Source organism: Miniopterus schreibersii (genome assembly GCF_964146895.1).
Source record: "Miniopterus schreibersii genome assembly, chromosome: 2".
Lineage (NCBI taxonomy): Eukaryota > Metazoa > Chordata > Mammalia > Chiroptera > Miniopteridae > Miniopterus > Miniopterus schreibersii.
This window is the reverse complement of record NC_138102.1, coordinates 116491470-116512602: the sequence shown is the minus strand read 5'-3', so window position 1 is coordinate 116512602 and position 21133 is coordinate 116491470. Positions and strand designations below refer to the sequence as shown.

Genomic DNA, 21133 nt, shown 5'->3' with positions numbered 1-21133 from the left:
TGCATAAGAGAGGTCAGTTCATTTTATAAAAAATAGTAAAATGGCTACAGTTATTAAATCTTTAATATATATTAGACATTATACATTATTATCATATACTTTTTAAGAGGAAAAAACTGAGGCAGAGAGAAGGTAAATAATTTACCAAACATTACACAGTGAGTAAGTGAAAATGGCAAACTTACTATGTGCAAGTTATTTGCTAGACAGATAAAAGGATGACTAAGGTAAAGTCTCTCCTTTAAAGACTGAATTAATTTATTATATAATTAATTTCTCATGCATCACAATTTCAGGGCCTCTTCTAATGGAAAATTAAGTGGTGTGCCCGATTCACAGGAAGCAGTTGAAAGTAATTTTAGACAATGGTGGTTCGAAAAACACTATCCTATGGACACTTAAATTAGTATTTCTTAAAAATGGGTAAATCTGCTAATACCACAGCAGAGAAGAATCAGTATTACTGATTTTTCCTTTTATCTCAGGCTTCAATAGATTTTGGTGCATCATTTTCTGACCCCATTGTTTAAAACTTTGATATTTTTTCATCATGAATTTTTTAACTTTTATTTTAAAATATTACATTAAGATATTATTTGATGATTGAGGTGTTTTGTTTTTTGTTTTTTTTGTTCACCATCTTAAATTTAGTACCTAAGTATTTCATTTGTCCTACTTGATTTACCCTAGTCCCAGCCCAAGTTAACAGCAAACATGGAGACACATTACCCATTGATACCTACATGACTGCCAACCTATGATTTTCTTGAGTTATGTAGCTCTCACAGAAGAAACCAAAGAACCGCCTTTTGTGTGCTGTTTGGTACTCGGCTATAAAGGTATAAATGAGGAAATACAGATCAGCCGAACAATAAAAATGGCAAAACCTATGCTATCAGGTAGAATTGTACATAAGTTGAATACAGGCACATATTTTAATTGGTTAATAAGTATACTAACATCCACTTTGTAGAAGGATATTTCTATTATTCCATAGAGATTTACTTAAATATAGCAATTCCATAATATTGAAAACGATGTCGCAGAATCCATATATTTTAAAAGATATAATTTAGTAACTCACTTTTATTTTTCTTTGCTTTCATAAAAAAACATTCATACATTCTATGTACTATCCAATCCCCCAAAAGATGAATTTTGAAAATTAATTCAAATGTCAGGGACTAGCAAGTATTTTTCATTCTAGTACTTTTTTTTTTAACTCTCTCTGCCATAAAATACAGTGAAATATGTAAAGGAGTGATTAGTGCTGCAGTAAGCCTTTCACCCTTACATATAGCTTTGGCTCTATTCCCAAAATTTCTGTTTTTAAACTTTTGTACAAACAATCCTCTTCTTTATTCATGAAGTCATTTTTCCTTAGTGATCAATTACATATATATTTAATATATTTTAAAAGAATAGGGATGTTGCTTGTCACACACAAATGGCTCTTAGAGAGTTATTGGTTTCATGCCAGTGCTGTCAGCATTCCAACAACACATTGGATTGGTTAAGGAAGAAGCCATAAACAGCCTATCAACAAGTATTTATACAAATGTTAATGAATTTAAAATTCTATTAGTGTAACATTTATGCCAAACTCCAATTTTATTTGTGCTTTATTTGTGAGGTATGATGCAATAACTTCTTTTAATAAACACATGCAGACCACTTATACTTTATAATGTAAATCACATTTTTAGTATTTCCAGCATAAGATACATAGAATCAGCCATTTATCAAAGTTACCAAAAATATTTCCATCACATGAAGCATTTTGCTCAGCACACAACCGTGTCCTCCAAAAGCTTTTGGTAAAGAAATGAACTCATCTCCATCCGTGAAGCTAAGAGTATTTTATTATTATATTACTAAGGAAAGCCATTAAAGGAAAAGAAAATAGTCATGGGAAAGTTGCCATAAGTATAAAAATATAAATAATTAGCTTCTTTTTATGTGCCCCAAATGACAATTGAATCTTAATCTCCCTCTGTATGTGATATTATGCTATATCGAAAATTTAGAAAACTGATTTATTTGAAGCATATGGGTTTAATGAACACTTATTTTACTTTTTGTGAAGAAAAGAACATTTCCCTTTTAAAAAGTATTTCTTTTGGTGAACTTCTTTAAAGCTGAACTTCTTTTTTCTAGGATTGCATAAATTGTTAACTTTTTATAAAGTAGCCTTATATGGCATAGATGTTTTTCTTTGTTTTAATTTTTTTATTTGATACCTTTAGTTGTCAGTTTTTTGAAACACCATTAAATCATTTATTCAGTAACAAGACTCAGCAGATAACAGAAACAGACTACACATATTAATTTCCCATTTAGCCTGAGTAAACAATTTCACTCAACAATTGCTCTCCTAAGTTTTTTCTATGGCTAGGGAAAACAACATTTTAAATAGGCTATCTTTTAAAAAATGAAATGACTTTCTAAGTGGGTATTAAGAAAGTAAGTGAGAACAATTAAGGTTTAATTACTATAAAAACAAAAACTAACACCACAATTTTAGAAGAACATTTAAATAGGAAAATTATGAAACTGTATACAAAATATTATACATATATACACACTATATCAAAATACTTTTTCTATTTTGGTAACTAAATTTTTTGAAATTAAAAACCAAATATTCCAAGCATTTATAAATATAAAAATGTCAGGTTTATATTTATTAAAAACAAAATCAGTTTTGTTGAAGTAACCATTTATATACCAGGATAAATATTTGGAATTGTAGAAACAGAAATAGTGAACAGCTTCAAATTTCTCAGCACTTTAATGTCTTCCTTTTTTCAGACATTTTTGTTAAAAATAAATTTACTTAATTTTAAGCAATATGCATTTTTTGCTTTTTAAAAAGACAAAATACTTATTAAAAATGATAGGTGTTAGGTTTGCACCAGCTAAAGAATAACATTTACATTTGTCTAGATGTAACATTTATTTTTAATATATCTTTGTTGATTTCAGAGAGAGGAAGGGAGAGAAAGAAACATCAGTGATGAGAGAGTCATTGATCTGCTGCCTCCTGCACGCCCCCGACTGGGGATCAAGCCCGCAACCCGGGCATGTGCCCCGACTGGGAATTGAAATGCCATTTCCTGGATCCTAGGTCAGTGCTCAACTGCTGAGCCACACCCGGCCGAGCTAGCTGTAACAATTTTTGAAACATACAAATTTAATATGTAGTAGAAAAATGTGTAAAACACACACACAAGAAACTAGGTACCATTAAAAAATATAAATGTACCTTCTGCTGATTATGTAAATATCAAAAAATTAAATATTCTGACTTAAAAGTAACTTCTATGAAATGTCAAAGTAGTGGGTATTGTTTGCTTTCCTGATATAATGAATAATTAAGATATGTTTCTATCTCAAATAAACAGTAATATCAGTATTTCTTAGGAAACATGTAACATAAATATATATATGGAAAAGTAGGCATTGTCCTGTATTCAAATTTTTCAGTTTGATTTCCATTAAAATGCTTTCTACAGCTTAGAAAAAGTACACACAAAAGTAAAGAGATGAGGTAAACATCTCACAATTTTAAGAAATTACTTGAAGCAATACTCAGATATCCCAATTTCTAGGTTCTAGAATGATGCTTTAGAAGGTCCTTAAAATGATGATCTGACAGTCATCTGAATCACATAACGAACAGCATGCTTCTTGGTCTTCTGAGTAGGCAATGATGTTCTTGCCTGTTATTACAATGCAATCATGACAAAGTTTGCCAAGAATATTGCTTTAGTGTAGGTTTTCATGAGGCGCCATGTAACAGTAAGAGCCATTCAAAATCGCCATGCTGTAGCCCAAACCTGGCAGGTGAGAGCGGAGTAGGAGGAGACATTCTTGGTTCAAAAGAATCAGCATAAGTCACTAAGAAAAGCTGCAGCAGGAGAATCTGGGATATTTTAAGTAGAGTCTAGAATCCCTATAGCCCAGTATCTACATCATTCTTCAAATTCTCAGCACGTAACTCCCTGGTGGCCACAGGTTTGTGGAGCATATGTAACTAAGGTGGGGGGGGAGGGAGGCGACAGGTCCCCACTGCCCCACCCCCTACAGAGTGAGACTCAGCTCAGAAAGCTGGGACACACAGTTGTCTTCCCTTCCCTGGGGGAAAGTTGGTGGAGTTTTTACAGCAGAAGACTGCACAGAAATTTCCCAGTTCCCCTACCTCCCTCCATGCAGGCAACACCCATTTCATTGTCCATTTTTTTCCCGATGTAATTCAGATTTATAGAGGTGAAGTTGCTATTATAATAAGTTAATTATGTTTAGATATATGCCATCCTTCACAGTGCACAGGTTTGTACACATGCTAAAATTCTAAATTCCATCTCTACCTTTCTCAGGCCACTGAGAGAACATTAATCAACTATGACAATTATTCCTTTATCTCACTTATATTTATTGAGCATCATACTACTATGTACCATTTAAATAGTTTATATTCTCTTAAGCGAAACAGACACATTGAATAGGAAAGTAAAACATAATGTAATAGATGTTATCATGGGATCTCCATAGAATCCTTAGGAGGACATCTCTTACCCAATTTGAATAAGGAACACAATGTTGGAAGCTCAGGGGCTTTCCCCAAAGAATGCAACTTCTAAGCTGAGACATGAAGACTTGAAACAAGAACATCATCGGTAAGGTGGATAATCCCAAGCATAAGGTCTACAGGCAAATGAGATCATTTTGAGTAATTATAATAGACCTAGGTGATTGAGGCAGGAACCTAACACATGTGTTTCTTAAAGGTATATGCAAGGCCTGTGTGCTATGGAAAAAAATTTTAACACCCAAATGCAGTGGAGAACCAGGAGTTTAATCTATGAAGAAGCATAATTAGATTTGTACTTTAGCAAGACCATTTGCCATATGGAGATAATATATGTGGAAGCAAGACCAGAAGTAAAAAGACCAGTGAGAGACTTACAGTAATTTGGAAGAGATGATGGTAGCCTGAATTAAAAGTGGCAATGGGAATACAGGAGATCCGACAGATTGAAAAGAATTTAGGAGGTAAAATATGCAGTTGGAAGCTGAGGAAGAATGCTGTTTCAGTACAACATTCTGGTTTCTGAGTTGTGCATTGACTATGATGGAAGCATGGTAGCAACTTGGAAACGGTGGGATAATACATGGCTCCAGCCTTTTTACATACTTGGTTTAAATTATCTGGGAATATCTAAGTGGAGAGATTATGGATAGATACATTTCAGAAGTCCATATCCTTATCAATTTGAAGGAGTTAAGTGAATATCCTCATATAGGGAAGAGCATAGCCTATGAATATGACAGAGCCGGGAAAGGACTCCAGAGAAGAATCCTGAAATTGGAAGGGATGACAATGAAAGAGAAGCCCTTCAAGGAGACTGAGGTTAGACAAAAGGTCAGAGAAAAACATGGGGAGTGTAATGAAAAAAAAACCAAAGGAAATAAGCCTTTTAGGAAGGGAGTGGACAACAGTATATAATATTATATGGAGCCGGTAAGATAAGAACTTCAAACAGTCCCAAAGACTTAGCAGGATGCGTGATCTCAGTGTGAACAGTTCCAGTGGAATGGTGCGGGGAGGAGGCCACACTGAGTGGGCTGAAGCATGAATGGCAATAAGTCAACAGAGACTGGGCTTTGTCTACTATTTCAAAAGTTCATCTGATTAGATGAGAAGAGAGAGGAGGAGAAGATATAAAGCAGTTTTTGAGAGGTTTAGAAATACAGAAGAAAATACCAATGGCAATAAATCCTAAATTATATGGAATACTTGGGATTCAGAGGACAGCTGAGAGGATTGGCCTTAGGAGGAGGGATGCCCCTTCTATTGTGATAGAGAAGAAAGGCACTTTGCACATACGTCATCAGACACAAGCCCGCTCATTCCTGCTCCAAAAGCAAGCCTGGATAAAATGCGGTCAGCGGGGGCGAAAGGAGGAGCCAGATATTAGTGTGACACACAGCAGGTGAACTTGACCAAGTTCCCAGTTAGATGCTGGTATTTAAGGAATGAGCAGTCAAGGTTGACTCCAGAATATCTGGTCTGGGTGCGTTGGGAATTCAGGAGGAAAAACAGACTTAGTGGAGTGATAATGGTTAAAACAAGTTGTGATTCTAAAGTTCGGCTAGATATGCCAACACAAATAACACATAGGCTGGTGATACCTAGCCTCCCAGGCTGCCAGCCCCAGGAGATAATTTACATCTACGGAGTCGACTGTCCTCAGAAGCCCGCACAGCGCCAGGCATAGAGCAGGGACTGTGGGCTCTTAGATACGCGTCGCGTGGGGAGCCCCACCGCCTAAGGAATCTTCAAAGGAGCCTGCATGGAGTGCTCTCCAGAGAAGAGAGCTTTCAGACGAGGGAGATGGCCTGTGTAGTTGAATTCAGCAAAGAGGTCAACAAAGATAAGAAATAAATGTGTTTGTCAGAGAAGACAATTTAAAGCCTTCTAAGTAAGGACAATTTCAATTTCACAAAATCAGATTGCAATAAATTAAGGAGGAAGTAGAAAGTAAAGAAGCAGAGACAGAGAGTAGACTTTTCTCTCTCTTTTAAAAATTGTTAACTAATTTCTTTTAGTGTGAAACACAAGGTATTAGAAGATTATAGAATTTGTCCCTGAAATCTTATATCTCATTTTATAACAGTTTTCTGAATTGGGAGACACAAACTTATAAATTATAAAGGGGAAATGGCTTGTAGTTTAGGAGATAATTAGCAAATAGATAAATGTGTTTTCCTAAAGAAAAAAAAAATCCTCCTTTTGAAAGTAGAGTAGAAACTAAAATAAAATAATGGGCAGGAGTAAATATTTGCACCAGTGTTAACAGATAAAGGATCAAGAATAGTAAACTGAAAACAAAAATAGAAATCCTAAGATTCAGCAGAGTAGGGGGAAAACCAGAAAGACATTTTACGTTCTGTGACCTATAATTAATAAATAATCATATGAAATTGTGAAGTCTCACTAGCCAGAAAGACATGTAAATTAAGATCATATTATGTGATATTTTTGTCAAATTATTAACAGCTTTAAAATATGTAATATCCTAAAGTTGACCAGGGGCTCAGTGAAATGAGAAACCTCATATAGTATATGGTAAATTGATGAAAGCTTTTAAAACTATTTGACAATCAAAACTATTTGATTATATTGAGTTCCTCAAAATATTCATAGTTTTAAACATGTTATCTTTAATTCCACCAGAACAAATAAATTAATTAAATGGGATAATTACAAATTTATCATGTAACAAATTTGTACATCATAGTGTAAAACCACTGAAAGTCTGTTTAGGATAAGATATACATTACATGTACGAACTGAAAACTAGGATTTATGCATGCAAAAAAAACAAAGCAAACCAATTCTATGAAAAAACTACAAGGAAATGCCTTAAAATGTTACCCAGGGGTTGTCTGTGGATAGTGGGATTTTGGTGGATTTTCTTTCCTTCCTTCTTCCTTCTCTCCTTCCCTCACTCCTACCCTTCCTTCCTCCCTCCCTCCCTCCCTCCCTCCCTCCCTCCCTCCCTCCCTCCCTCCCTCCCTCCCTCCCTCCCTCCCTCCCTCCCTCCCTCCCTTCCTTCCTTCCTTCCTTCCTTCCTTCCTTCCTTCCTTCCTTCCTTCCTTTTCTCTTTCTTTTGATTTCTTATTTTTATTTATTTTCTAAATTGTCTATAGTGAGACTATATTATTTTTATAACTAAAAAGTTTAACAATTCATTTAAATAAAATCACACAAATTTGTGTTTTGAAGTAACGGAGCATATTTAGACAGTAGTAATTAGGGGACAGCAGGAATCAAAGGAAGAAGTTTGTTCTTAGCTAGACGATATAAGAAATTAATGAAGAGCCAGAGAAGCAGGAAAGCACAGTAGGTAAATGGTTTCACTTTCTGCAGGCAGAGTGATGCTTCCTGTAAACTGAAAAGGAAGATTTATTGGGTAGCCTGGCTGAAATTCATTAAGTAATCCAGGTCACTACTATTTTTCTACCCCAGGTGTAAGAAACAGGATTTCTACTCAAAGCTTTAAAAAGTAAATCTTACTATTTTCTTCTCAGGAGCAGGAGTGATCCTAAAAGGATTTAGCCAAAACAGAATCACTTCCTGCAGCCTTTGAACTGCAGTATCTTCGAGTTCATTCAGCCAACTTCATCCTATGTCTGTTCTGTTCCTAACTGAGCTCATGCCAATCTACCAATCTATGCCTCAGGGTTAAAATCGTTCATTTGAATTGGATCCTTACAGTGAAATCTCTCAACTTTACTTGGGGATAGTTGTCTAGAATCTTGGTTGAGTTCTGATGTCAAACCACTTTGGATTTATAGAGTGTCATTGTAGAGTTGAGGAAAACTTCCCAAAATGAGGTCTTCAGTGTAACTCTGAAATGCATGGCACTGATGTAGCAGCAATGTCTGTGAATTTAAAAAACACACACAAATATATATATAAGGGTTGATTTATTTTTTTTTAACAATTTTCTTTTCTTTTATATTTGTTATCTTGTATTCTTACCTAGTATAATTTTTCCTCTTCATATTTTCCATAAACATTTTTATTATGTTTTCCCCTTCCTCTTTGAAATAGGTATTATGGCATAAGCACATATAATCCTAATAGAAATTGTATTCCTAACTTAAAATATTATATTTTTGTTACAAAAACCAAGTTTAGTTTTATATAAAATTAAAATTCTCTTTTAAATACCTTCATTATATTTATAAATTCTGCATATGTATAAAACTAATACAAGAACAGCCGGACTTTAAAATAAGCCTGAAAAGACATCTTAGTGAACACATAGATCTTCTTTTTATAATAGAATTCTACTGTCCACCAAAAATAATTCTTTGAATTTTCTAACTATAAAAATAGCAAAACAACCTTTATAAAATGTTAGTTGCATTAAAACATTTCCTTTGTTTTTCAAAATAGGTGGGTTTGAAACTCAAGGAGGAAAAGTACTTTGTGACTATTTTTCTTACAGATGATTTAGTGCTCATGAATTAGTGTTACTTTTTTCCCCCCTTTATTGTGATAAAATTGTTACTCTGACCTGTTTGGACAAAATTTTATCTCTTTAAGTGACAAATAAAATTTTCATATTTCTTTCCCAGGTAAGGAAGAAGAATTTATCTGCAAGGATACCAAGGCACGTGAAAAATTAGAAAGGAGACAAGAATATACATATCAGTGGCTTCACACACAGGTTGGAGTTCATGAAACAACTAGTTCCAGAAATTTAAAAGGGTAAGGTCATTTCCTTTAAATTAGATTTTTGTATTGTAAACACATCTTGAAAAGTTAAACCTAGGTTAACTGTGCTAAAACAAACATGACATAGCCTAAGGCCAATATACCACAATGCCAGGTTATAAAAAGGCCTCTTATATAGAATAGATTTAATCACTCTTTTTATTTTTCATTCTAAAATGTTTAAGAACTCTATTTTTATAATGCTTAATAACAACAGATGAACTACATAAATGATTCTATTTTATAAAGTAAAGTGAATAGTATTTATTAACTGTTTATAGATATTATATTCAGTGCAAGTTGTATTTTATTTTGTATTATTTTTGTTATCATTTATGTTTGGCAGTTCAAATTATAATTCAACCCTGATGCTGCCACTTTGCTAGTCATGTAACTAATTTTCAGTGATGTCTCAATGCTCAGTGTCCTCTCCTTTATAGTGAGATTATAGGATTTTATCTATCTCACAGGATAGAGATGAGCTCACAAGGTTGAAGATATTAAATGTTTTATTTAGCAACAAACAGGGTCAATTAATTTTAGTTACAGTAATGTCTTTATTAGTTTACTAGAGTTGCCATAACAAAATACCACAGATGGGTGGCTTAAAGAGCAAAGATTTATTTATTTACAGTTCTGTAGGTTAGGAATCTCAGCTCAAGGAGTCAGTGAATTTGGTTTCTTTGGAGGTCTCTCTCCCTGGCTTGCAGATGGCCACCTTCTCATTATGTCCTGACATGATCGTCCCTCATCTGTGTTGTCTGTATTCTAATCATCTCTCCTTATAAGGACACGAGTCATACTGGATTAGGGCCACCCTTATGGCCTCATTTTACCTTCATTCCCTCTTTTAAGACCTGACATCCAAATACAGTCAAATTCTGAGTTATTGACGGTTAGGACTTCAACATATGAATTTTGTGGGAACAAAATTCAGCTGATAATAATGTAATATAAAGCATATATGTGCATAACCACTGAATCAAAGTTTTAAGGAAATAAAAGCCCAGAGATAATATGTTTGGCATAAGATTTCAAGACTTCTTGTAGCTACATATATTCACAAGAAAGGTAAAAAATAAGCTATTTTATGGATTTATTAAATGTATAAACCAATATGGAATCTAAATGTAGAAGACACTTTGGAAATGTTTCCAGGCATTGTGGGTGAAAACTATTTAAATGAGTAACAAACAAACAAAATCCTACAATTGTGAGAGTTAAAACTTAATTTAACAACAATTTAAAATATATCAAAAGATCAAATTTTTAAATAATATATATGGATTAAAACCTTCATATGTGGTCAATATTATCAATGTAATTCTTTTAAAACATGGAAAAGAAACTAAAGAGTGAACGTGAAATTAAAACAAGATTTTAAAATCTGGATTGTTATGTCTTATTTCATTGTGAGCAGAGAAAGTAGGAATAAAGAGATCAACATTTGAGAATTTATTTATTTCACTAAGTATTTTAATTAATGTAAGCTAAATTTGTTTTATGTTGGTATTAGTCAATTTAGTGTAATTCATAACATGAAATCCTTAGAACTATAAACAAATGTAATATAACCCACAGCTTATCACTATATTAACCAGATACAAGAGGTCTGGTTCAGAGATTGTAAAGCATTAGTAAAGATAATGTGAAAAATTAAAAAAAAAAATTATTCAGGATGTAATTTAGATAAGTTTACACATTTAACAATATCCCTTACTCCTAAATAACTTATATTTAAATATATGATACAATAGGCAATTGTTTATGAATTTTCTCTTTTAAAATATAATATATAAAGGAATGGTTAGTAACATTTTAAGAAATATTATTTTTTAAGAATGAAAGTTTTTGAAAAGCCAAATGTTAATGTTCTGCTTTTAAACAGGAGTTGATTGTGAGCATTAGTATAATATATTAAATAAACTAAAACTATTTTAAAAATAGGAAGCTTTCCCTTAATCATAAAACAAGTGAGATACGTAGGTAAATGTAAATTAAGTATTTATATTTTTAATAATTTATTAGCTATCATTCTTGTTTGTTTCAAATTTTTGTTTATTGTATGTGTTTATGTTTGGTAAAGAAGGATAGCATTAAAGAGTTATTTAGAAATTTAAATTTTATGTCAAATTGAATTTTAAAATGACTATGGAAATATGTAAATTTGTTTTTACCTTTGCATGTAACTCTATTTAAGAAAACTATTATTCCCATTTTTTAATTGCTAATTACTCCCAAAGTTTTCATTGGGCATTTCTTTCACATTCTTTCTCTAAATTTATGTAATAATATTATTTCTGTTTTTGTCACTGCAGCAAACATTTCTTGCCTGAGTTAGATCCAGATGTACTTAATGGTGGAAGAGTTCAGCTTGTGGTAAGAAATGTCTATAAAGATACAGGAAAGTTGTAGACAAAAGTACTCAATAAATGTCCCTTTAAAATATGTCTACATACTAGTGTAAATTATGAAAATATCAAACTGTGTCTGTTTGGGGTAATATCAAATACCATGTACTAGAATAATAATGTTATCTCCACTTGTAGTATAACTTTAAAATATATTACTCAAGCCCAGCCGGGCGTGGCTTAGCGGTTGAGTGTTGACTTAGGATCCAGGCGATCCAGATTCGATTCCTGGTCAGGGCACATGCCCGGGTTGTGGGCGCGATCCCCAGTAGGGGGCATGCAGGAGGCAGCTGATCAATGACTCATCATTGATATTTCTATCTCTCTCTCTCTTCCTTTCCTTTCCTCTCTCTGAAATCAATAAAGATATATTTAAAATATATATATATTACTCAAAAATATCAGTTGTACATGGTAGATTTAAAAATATTGGAAGTTATAGTATTTAAAATAAAATTAACAGGAAATTGCATAATAAAAATTAATTTTTAATATTCAAAGTAGAATATTTAAAACAGCAAAATACCCTCACAACTCAGAAAATTAAACCAGATAAAAATTAACAAGTAATTGTGAATTCACCCACTCTAAGTAATAAAGTAAATTATCAGAGCTTTAGGAACAATCAGGTTCTAAACATGCTGACTAGAGTGTAGGCTCCAGGTAATATAACTGTATGTACCTTGCTAAAGTCAGTTGTACTATATGCTATTAGAAGGAAGCCTATGTAAACAAAAAGAGAATGGCCAATGTAAAGTCCATAGAAATGGAGCCCACGAAACAAGAAATTTTCAGTGTTTCAGAAATTTCCAATGAAGTGGGTACCCTGACCAATGACAAAAGCATGTAGCCTCGTTGGCAGGTAAAAATGGATGCATCTTTTGACCCTAACTGTATGATGCCATCCATTTATGTCAATCAACTATACTCCTTGCTCAGATTCTACATTCACCAAGAAAGCTGGTTATAATTTAGCCTGCATTGTAGAATTTAGTACAAGAAGATAATGTAGTCCCTAGTAGAAACTAGTATTATGTTATCTAGAACAGTTATATTCATCATTCTCATGAACAACTCATTTAAGGAGTTTTCCTGAAAGAGGAGTGCATTTTGGGTAGGCAATAGCTAAAATTATTGTATTTTAAAATATTTATAGAATTTATATTTGGAATAATCACTCTGCAAATATTTTCTTGCATTTTAATAGAGACCCCTCTGGCAGAGTGGCATGAAGATTATCATAGGAAAATTGGTACTTCAGTCTGTTAACACCATACATATTACTGACTAGCACTTTCTCACATATTGTTAAGTGACCACTTTGGAGGAAGAATGGGAAATATAAAAATGCCAAGAAATGCTAGGATAAAGAAAGTGATATTACATTTAATCGTTATACTTCTAAAAATGAATGAAACAGATTGGGTAGATTATTAACATACATATATGTGAAAAATACATAGCACTTTTTTGTATACAAAGTGCTTTTTTTCCATCTTGAAGAGGTATAACTGAATACAGAAGCAAGGTAAATGGTAGTAGAACAGAAATACATATTTTATGTGTGTATGAGTGGAGACAGGGAAGAAATCAAGGAAGGACTTATGCCAAAAGTATACTGGATGAACTGAAGGTCCAGAGTAGAAATCTTGCAGAGTGTTGGGGAATGAAAGCACCCTACTTGTGTTGAGGAACTGGGCATAGATAATTGCACAACTGGGACCAGCCTATAACAGAATTAAAAACACACACACACAACTGCAACCGCCTTTACTATAAGATCCTCAAAGACATAAGAATAACATCCATAATAAAAAGACAGAAAATTAGAAAACAAAATAAAATTTTAATTATAGGACAGGTGAAAATGAGTCTATTATAAATTTTAGAAATAAGAAAATATTATTGAAATAAACTCTAGACTGGACACCATAAAAGAGAGAATTCGTGAGTTAAAAAATTATCTACAGCTCTCTTCAGAGGCAGAAGCATAGTGGAGGAGAAAAGAGTGTTCCAAGAAGGCAGCCACCACCAAGAGCTGCCTCAATAAGAGTGAACTTACCCCAGAGGAGCTGCAGAAGCAGGAGGAGAAGGAGTTTAACACAGGCCAACTCTCTGTGCTCACACATTTGGTCAAGAACACCACCTATCAACTGTCACAACAACAATAAGCTCCTGGGCCTGTGAAGGCTTTTGATAGGCACTGCAACATGGTGCTGGAGAATGTGAAGGAGATGTGGACTGAGGTCCCCAAGAGTGTCAAAGAAAAGGAGAAATCCAAGCAAGTCAACTAGACCCACTACATCTCTAAGCTGCCCCTGCACCAGATTCGGTCATTGTGGTCCTGTGGGTATCACTCTTTGCTGGCAAGTAGAGGTTTTCTCCCTGACATCAGAACTCCCCTGTTCTGCAAAGACCTGACCTTTGACATGAGAACAATAAAATCCTGTGTTTTTCTTAAAAAAAAAAAAAAAATCTATAAAAGAACAATAATTAGATTGACAGCTAACATTATGTCAGAAACAATGCATACCAAAAGACAATAGAGTTATTTCTTAACATTAAGGATAAATATAAATATCATCCATTTCGCTAATTTTCAGGAGTGAGCACAAAATAAAACCTAATAAAACATTCAAATGCTGGGTTTAGATAAAATCTCTGTCTTCCAAACAAGATCAAAGCATATTATGTGACTGACATTAATGAAAAAAAATGCAAAGAAAATATATCATTTTGCTTGTTTCAAAATATATGTTAGAAGGTGTGTTATTGATACTAGATAGTTATATTGCTGATTAAACTTATCCCACCAAAACCTCAGGAATTTCCTACAGAAACAGTTATAGTTCATGTTCCCCAGGAAACATTCTGCAATTTTGATATTTGAGTGCAAGACATTTATTGGCAAAGACTTTCAGGAACAACTCCTTTCAGGGATGAAAGCATCAGGATTGAGCAGAGCAAAAAGGTGAACTGCAATAGAGTTACAGCAGAGGTAGTGAGATCTGGTATTGGGAAAGCCCTTTTGAGTTGTCCCAGCTTGGGACAAGTGGACCAGGATTTTGTGCTCTTGCATCAGGGCCTCAAGATAGGTGTTACTTGGGCAAGCCAACTCTTTTCAGCAAAGGACAATTTCCAGAGAGGAATTCAGTGGAGAGCCACAGGCTTCAATTTTATTAGCAGCTGGAGGAATCTGATTCCATTGTTAAAGGTGATCTGAGTGGGATATCAAGATATTCACTATACTCTATACAGTAAATTTACTGTTTATTGTATACACTATACAGTAAATTTACTATTTAAGCATTCAACAACTTAGCATGTAAAATGTGTCCATTTTACCCAAATAAATCTATAAATTAAGAGCAATTCCAAATAAAATTATAGCTGTTGTTTTAGAAACTTGAAAAATCTCATTCTAAATTTGTATTGATGAATTAAAAAAACCAAGATTATATAGGTCAACTCTGAAAAAGAATAACAACTGGTCACAAGATATAAAGAGTTAATATAAAGCTAAAGAAAACTTTATGGTGCTGGCACTGGCATGGATAAATAGACCAATGGATATGAATAGTTAGTTCAGGAATAGACTTATGACTATATTGAAATGTAATATATGATAAAAGTAGGAAAGGTCAGATTTTTTAGTAAATGGCATTCAATTACCTAGCATTAAGAAAAAAGAAGATAGCATAGAGATATAGAGAGAGCATATACACCCTTTACAATAGGCAAATGGAATTCAGAAGTTTTGAAGACTCACATGGAAAAAAAAAACCTGTAAAACTGATCAAATAAAAAGAATATCCTTGCAACTTAACAGTAAAGAAAGATTTCTTTAAAAAGATAAAAATACAAAGTGTGTGGTAAAAAACCATGTGTTAAATTAAATATTTCTTCCTCTAAAAGATTTTATAGAAATATTAATAGATTGTAGACAGGACAATCTATTTTGAGTGTTAAGAACTAACAATAGCTTAATATCTAAATACAAAAGAACTCCTGCTAATGAACAATATAAAGTCAGGTAACCCAATGAAAAAGAAATATAAATGCAATATAAAAAGGAATATACAGAGATAATGTCCATATGCATAACAGTATATAAAGTTATGTTCAGTTATATGACCAGAAGACTAAAAATTAAAACTAAGAAGTTGTATGACTATATTCAACAGAATGGCAAAAATTAGAAAATGGGGTAATGCAAAGTGCTGTCAACAATGTGGAAACACAGCACAGCCAGCATGGCTCAGCAGTTGAACATCAACCTATGATCCAGGCAATCGTGGTTTGATTTCCAGTCAGGACACATGCCCAGGTTGCAGGCTCAATCCCCATCAATCATCATTGATGTTTCTATCTATCTCTTCCTCTCCTTTCCTCTCTCTGAAATCAATAAAGGAAAAAAGTATTCTTAAAAATGAATTCAAGATGAATTATGGGCCCACATGTAAAACCTAAAATTCTCAAACTTTTCTGAAAAAACAGTAAGATATTTTCACAAACCTGGGTTTAACAAAGATCTCTTAGATAGAGCATAAAAATCATAAGTCAAAAAGTAAAAATAAAAATTGTACTTCATCAAATTTAAAAGTATTTGCATTTAGATAGACGCAGTCAGAAAATGAAAAGAAATAAAAAGTCAAACTGCATCCTGGAAGAAAAATTTATATACTCTCTCTCCCTCTTTTCTTTATTTCTCTCCCTCTTCTTCTCCCTCTCTCCCCCAATCCTTTATGTACAAAGAATCCCTCCCCCACATATGCACATCTGACAAAAGACTTGTATCCATAATATATTTTTTAAAACTTTTAAAATCAATAATATAAAGACAAATATCCCAATGTATTAAAAAATTGAAAAATATTTGAGACTTCACAAAGGAAGATATTTAAATGGTTAATAAGCACATTAATTTAAATGAAAACAGCAATGAGATACTATACCACACTAGAATGGTTAAAATTTTAAAGCCAGGAAACACAAATGTGGGTAAAGATATGGAACAACTAGAATTCTCATACATTACAAATATAGTGAAATAAGATAAAAACCATTTTGAAAAATAGGCAGTTTCATATAAAATTGTACATGATTCCATCCTATGAGCCACTAATTCTACTTCTAGATGTTTACCCAAGGGAAATGAAGCAAATGTCTACATAAAAACCTGTATGAAAATTACATAGCAGCTCTACTGAGAAAGGCCAAAAAATGCAAACAACCTAACTACAGGGTGTCCCCAAAAATGTATATACATATTTGAGCTGATAGCTCAATTGATTTTTCCCCCCCAGACTTAACCCATTGGAATTAATAATTATTCAAAGTGTGTATACATTTTTTGAGACATCCTGTATTTATCAACAGAAGAATGGATAAACTGTGGAATATTCTTGCAATAATTTAGCTACTCAGAAATTAAAAGAACTCCTTATACACACAGCAACATGAGTGAATATAAAAAACAACATAATGAAAGAAGCAGATACACAAAAATACATACTTTATGATTGTATTTGTATTAAGTTCAAGATCAGAGAAAACTAAGCTGTCCAATGGTGAAAGAAATCAAAACAGTAGTTCAGTAATTGCTTCTGAGGATGAATTACTGGAAGGCACGAAGGAATTATTTGATAATTATCTTAGTTAGGATTCACCTGAGAAACAGATCCAATAGAATACATGATAGATAGATGATGACCAATTGATAGATGATAGATGATAGAGAGATGATAGATAGATGATAGATAGATATATGTACATACATACATACATGCATAATCTAGGATAGCCAAAGCAATCTTGAAAAAGAACAATAAGATTTATAGTACCAGATTTCAAGACTCTCAGATTCAGAATGGAACTTACACCGTTGGCCCTTTATCTATCCATCCATCTAACTAGAGAATCATCTATCTATCTATATCTATCTATCTATCTATCTATCTATCTATCTATCTATCTATCTATCTATCTATCTATCATCTATCTATCTATCATCTATCTATCTATCTATCTATCTATCTATCTATCTATCTATCTATCTATCTATCATCTATCTATCTATCATCATCTATCTATCTATCATCTATCTATCATCTATCTATCATCTATCTATCATCATCTATATCTATCATCTCTCTATATCTATCCATCCATCTATTTATCTTTCAATATCTATCTAGTTGTTATCTATCTATGTGTATATATATAGAGGGGGTATTTTATAGATATATTATTTATTATAAGGAATTATATATTTTTTATTATAAGGAAGTGGCTCATTTGATTATGGAGGCTGAGTCCCATGGTCTGCTCTCTGCAAGCTAGAGAACCAAGAGAGCCTCTTGATATAGTTCTGATCTGAGTCAGAAGGCCTAGGAAGCAAAAGAACCAATGGTGTAAGTTCCAGTCTATGTCCCAGGTCCACTGGTCAAACAGAGAGAATGAATTCTCCCTTTTACTACCTTTTTGTTGTATGCAGTCCATCAATGGATTAGATGATGCCACCCATTAGAGAAGGCAATCTAGTGTACTTAGTCTGCTGATTCATATGCTAATATAATCCAGAAACACCCTCACAGACAAAACCAGAAATAATATTCAACTAAATATATCTAAGTGCTCCGTGACCCAGCCAAGCTATCACATAAAATTGTCACAGTAGTTATCTGTAACAAATAATTGAAATGAAGAATGTAACTAAAAAATGAGCAAAAAGGTTGAATAGTTACTTCACCAAAGAGAATATTTGGATGAAAATAGCACATGAAAAGATTTTAAACATCATTAATCACTATGGAAATTGTGAAAGCCTGAAAGCCACTCTATGATACTACAATACAGCTGTTATATTGGTTAAAATAAAACACTGACAATACCAAGTGCTGATGAGTATGTGGATTTAGATCTCTCATACATTGCTACTGAGAGTGGTACAATCAGAAAAATTTGCCCATTTCTTATAAAGGTAAATATACAGTTAACATATGACTCAATAATTCTGCTCCTGAGCATTTTTCCTGGAAAAATGAACTTATGTTTAATCAAAAGCCTATACATAAATGTCTGTAGTTTTATTTGCAATAGCCAATATTTGGAAACAAGTCAAATCTCATTCAGTGAGTGAAAGGATAAACAAATGGTGGTACATACATACAATGGAAATACAATAAAAAACATTAAAAAGCAACAAACAAGAACAGCTCTTGATACATACAAAGACATTGGTGTATCTCAAGAGCATTATTCTGAGTAAAGAAAAAAATCTCAAGAGGTTACATACTGTATGATTTCATTTACACAAATAACATTCTCAAAAACATAATTATAGTGGTGGAGAACATATTAGTGGTTGCCATTGGTTAGGTTGAGGAGAGGGTATAACTCCAAAGGGAGGTTTTTTGAGAAGATAGAACAGTTCTATATCCTGATTGCAGTGGTAGTTCTATAAATTAATGTGTGCAATAAAATGTCATAGAAGTATAAACAAACCAAAAAATTGTACATGTGAAAATTGCTTAAGTCTTAATAAGATGTGTGGTTTAGTAATGGTATTGCACTTATATCAATCTCTTGGTTTTAATAATCACACTTGGGTTATATTTCTTTGGGGCAAGCTGGCTGGAGATTATGTATGGAATTCTCAGCACCAATGTTTGCAACTTCTTTGGGAGTTTTCACTTACTTCAAAATAAAATGTTTCGACATGATTGAAATTCATGTCTAAGGTTTGTGCATTTCATTGCATGTAAATTATAGCTCTGTAAACATTTAAAGTTCCTTCCATGCCCTCAAAGTTATATAACAAGGCCTCTGCCTTATTATATAAGAACAGGGGTTTGTGCAATGATGGATGGAGGGGTATGCACAACTCAGCTTTCTGCAACCCAAGATAAAAATGGTTTTAAATCATTCGCACATCTAGTAATACTTTAAATTTTTTGACTAATTATATGTAAACATACTACAAGGCAGATATAAGTGAACTTTATAATATTTTATCTCTCTTTTTAAAAGTATCTGGATAATAAGTAAATAGGTATTTATTTTTATGTGGGCTGTTTAATATGTCTTACATTCTAAAACTACAACATTAAAAAGTACATGTATTTAATAAAATCTTGTTTATGAAAAAAAATTGAAAAGGAATGCCCTGTTTTTTATAAGTGAGAGTATCTACTTTTAATTAAGTTGCCTGGGTTAGAGATGAATCAGAATCCAGATTCTTAAAAGTCATGTTCTAAAATTCACACTCCTCATTTTATTGTGAAAATATGGAGAAAAAGTATGACAAACCTTATAGATGGGGATACAAATGTGACTTATTCAGAAAACAAAGACGAAAAACAATTTTGTAAAATTACTTTTTAAAATTATCTATTGAATTGCACATGGAAAATTATCTGACATTAACTTAAAACTGTGTTATAACCATACAAAATGTTTAATATTACAGTGTTTTAAAATTAAATATACATTTTCATGGAAAAAGTGTTAAAAAGCATGATCAGTCATATTCAGTTTTTATGTATGTCCATTTTACATGATGTAGAAGAAAAGATGTATTTGATTTATGGTTTGTTTATTTGTTAACAGCAATGGAAAGTATGATGTTCAGTTTGAAAACCAAAGTTTTCAAAAATAGAATCTGAACATTAATGCATGTGTGGCTGTGTCAGATGCACTAATGCCCCCTTGATAGCATTTCTAAGTTTGCATTTAGGCTGCTGGGTGGCACCATTGTGAAATCACGTATTCCTGTTAAATCTCACTTCTAAATTGGAATCCCTGTTTCAATGTTCTTAGTTAATGACTGACATTGTTTTCTATCTCGGAAGAAGTGCTCTTTTGGATGTAAATGTCTCATATGATAAGTAGGTTTTTGAAGGCGTGTAGTCACAAATATTTTCTTGACATGTAGATATTGTCTTATTTGGGGGGTGGGGTGGATTTCTACTTTCTATTTTGGCATAGTGAACTTATGTCATCCAATTGAAGCAAATAAATCCTAATTTTAAAATCCTGAGACTTATAGTTAAAGCCTCCTTAGCCAGCAGGCAGGTCCCCTATGTGATTAACATTTTTGTTGTTTTTTCTCCCTGTTTTATAACTGGTCTCATGGAAACTGTGGTATTGCTTTCGTATTTCCCTGCCATTCTCAACTGGTTTTAGTTTTTTAAGTCTTAGTATTGATGAAGCTATTCTAATGGTAACATTAGACACATACTCTTATGTACTAATTTTAATAAAATTCAGAAATAATTTGTAACACTTTCATACTAATCACAAGTGTATGTTGGAAGCCGATTGTTCCTTATTTCATTTTGAACAGTTTTGTGCTGAGGTTTTTTGACAACACAACTGTATTCCTTAGCCAGGTACATAAAAAAGCGACTGACATTCTAGAATGGTTTCT

The 21133-nt window shown here is 32.9% G+C and overlaps 1 protein-coding gene and 1 pseudogene across 2 annotated transcripts in view; both read left to right on the top strand.

Moving 5' to 3' along the window:
* LRRIQ1 (leucine rich repeats and IQ motif containing 1) overlaps positions 1 to 21133 on the top strand; it is a 200340-nt gene that overhangs the window by 157704 nt on the left and 21503 nt on the right. Inside the window, exons 23-24 of the mRNA XM_081131043.1 lie at positions 9154 to 9286; positions 11611 to 11671. Of these exons, the coding sequence (XP_080987169.1) occupies positions 9154 to 9286; positions 11611 to 11671 (194 nt within the window). The remainder of the gene's footprint in view (positions 1 to 9153; positions 9287 to 11610; positions 11672 to 21133) is intronic.
* LOC308553570 (small nuclear ribonucleoprotein Sm D2 pseudogene) lies at positions 12446 to 14077 on the top strand (annotated as a pseudogene). The gene is made up of 2 exons: positions 12446 to 12520; positions 13755 to 14077. The product of its transcript is annotated as a small nuclear ribonucleoprotein Sm D2 pseudogene (transcript).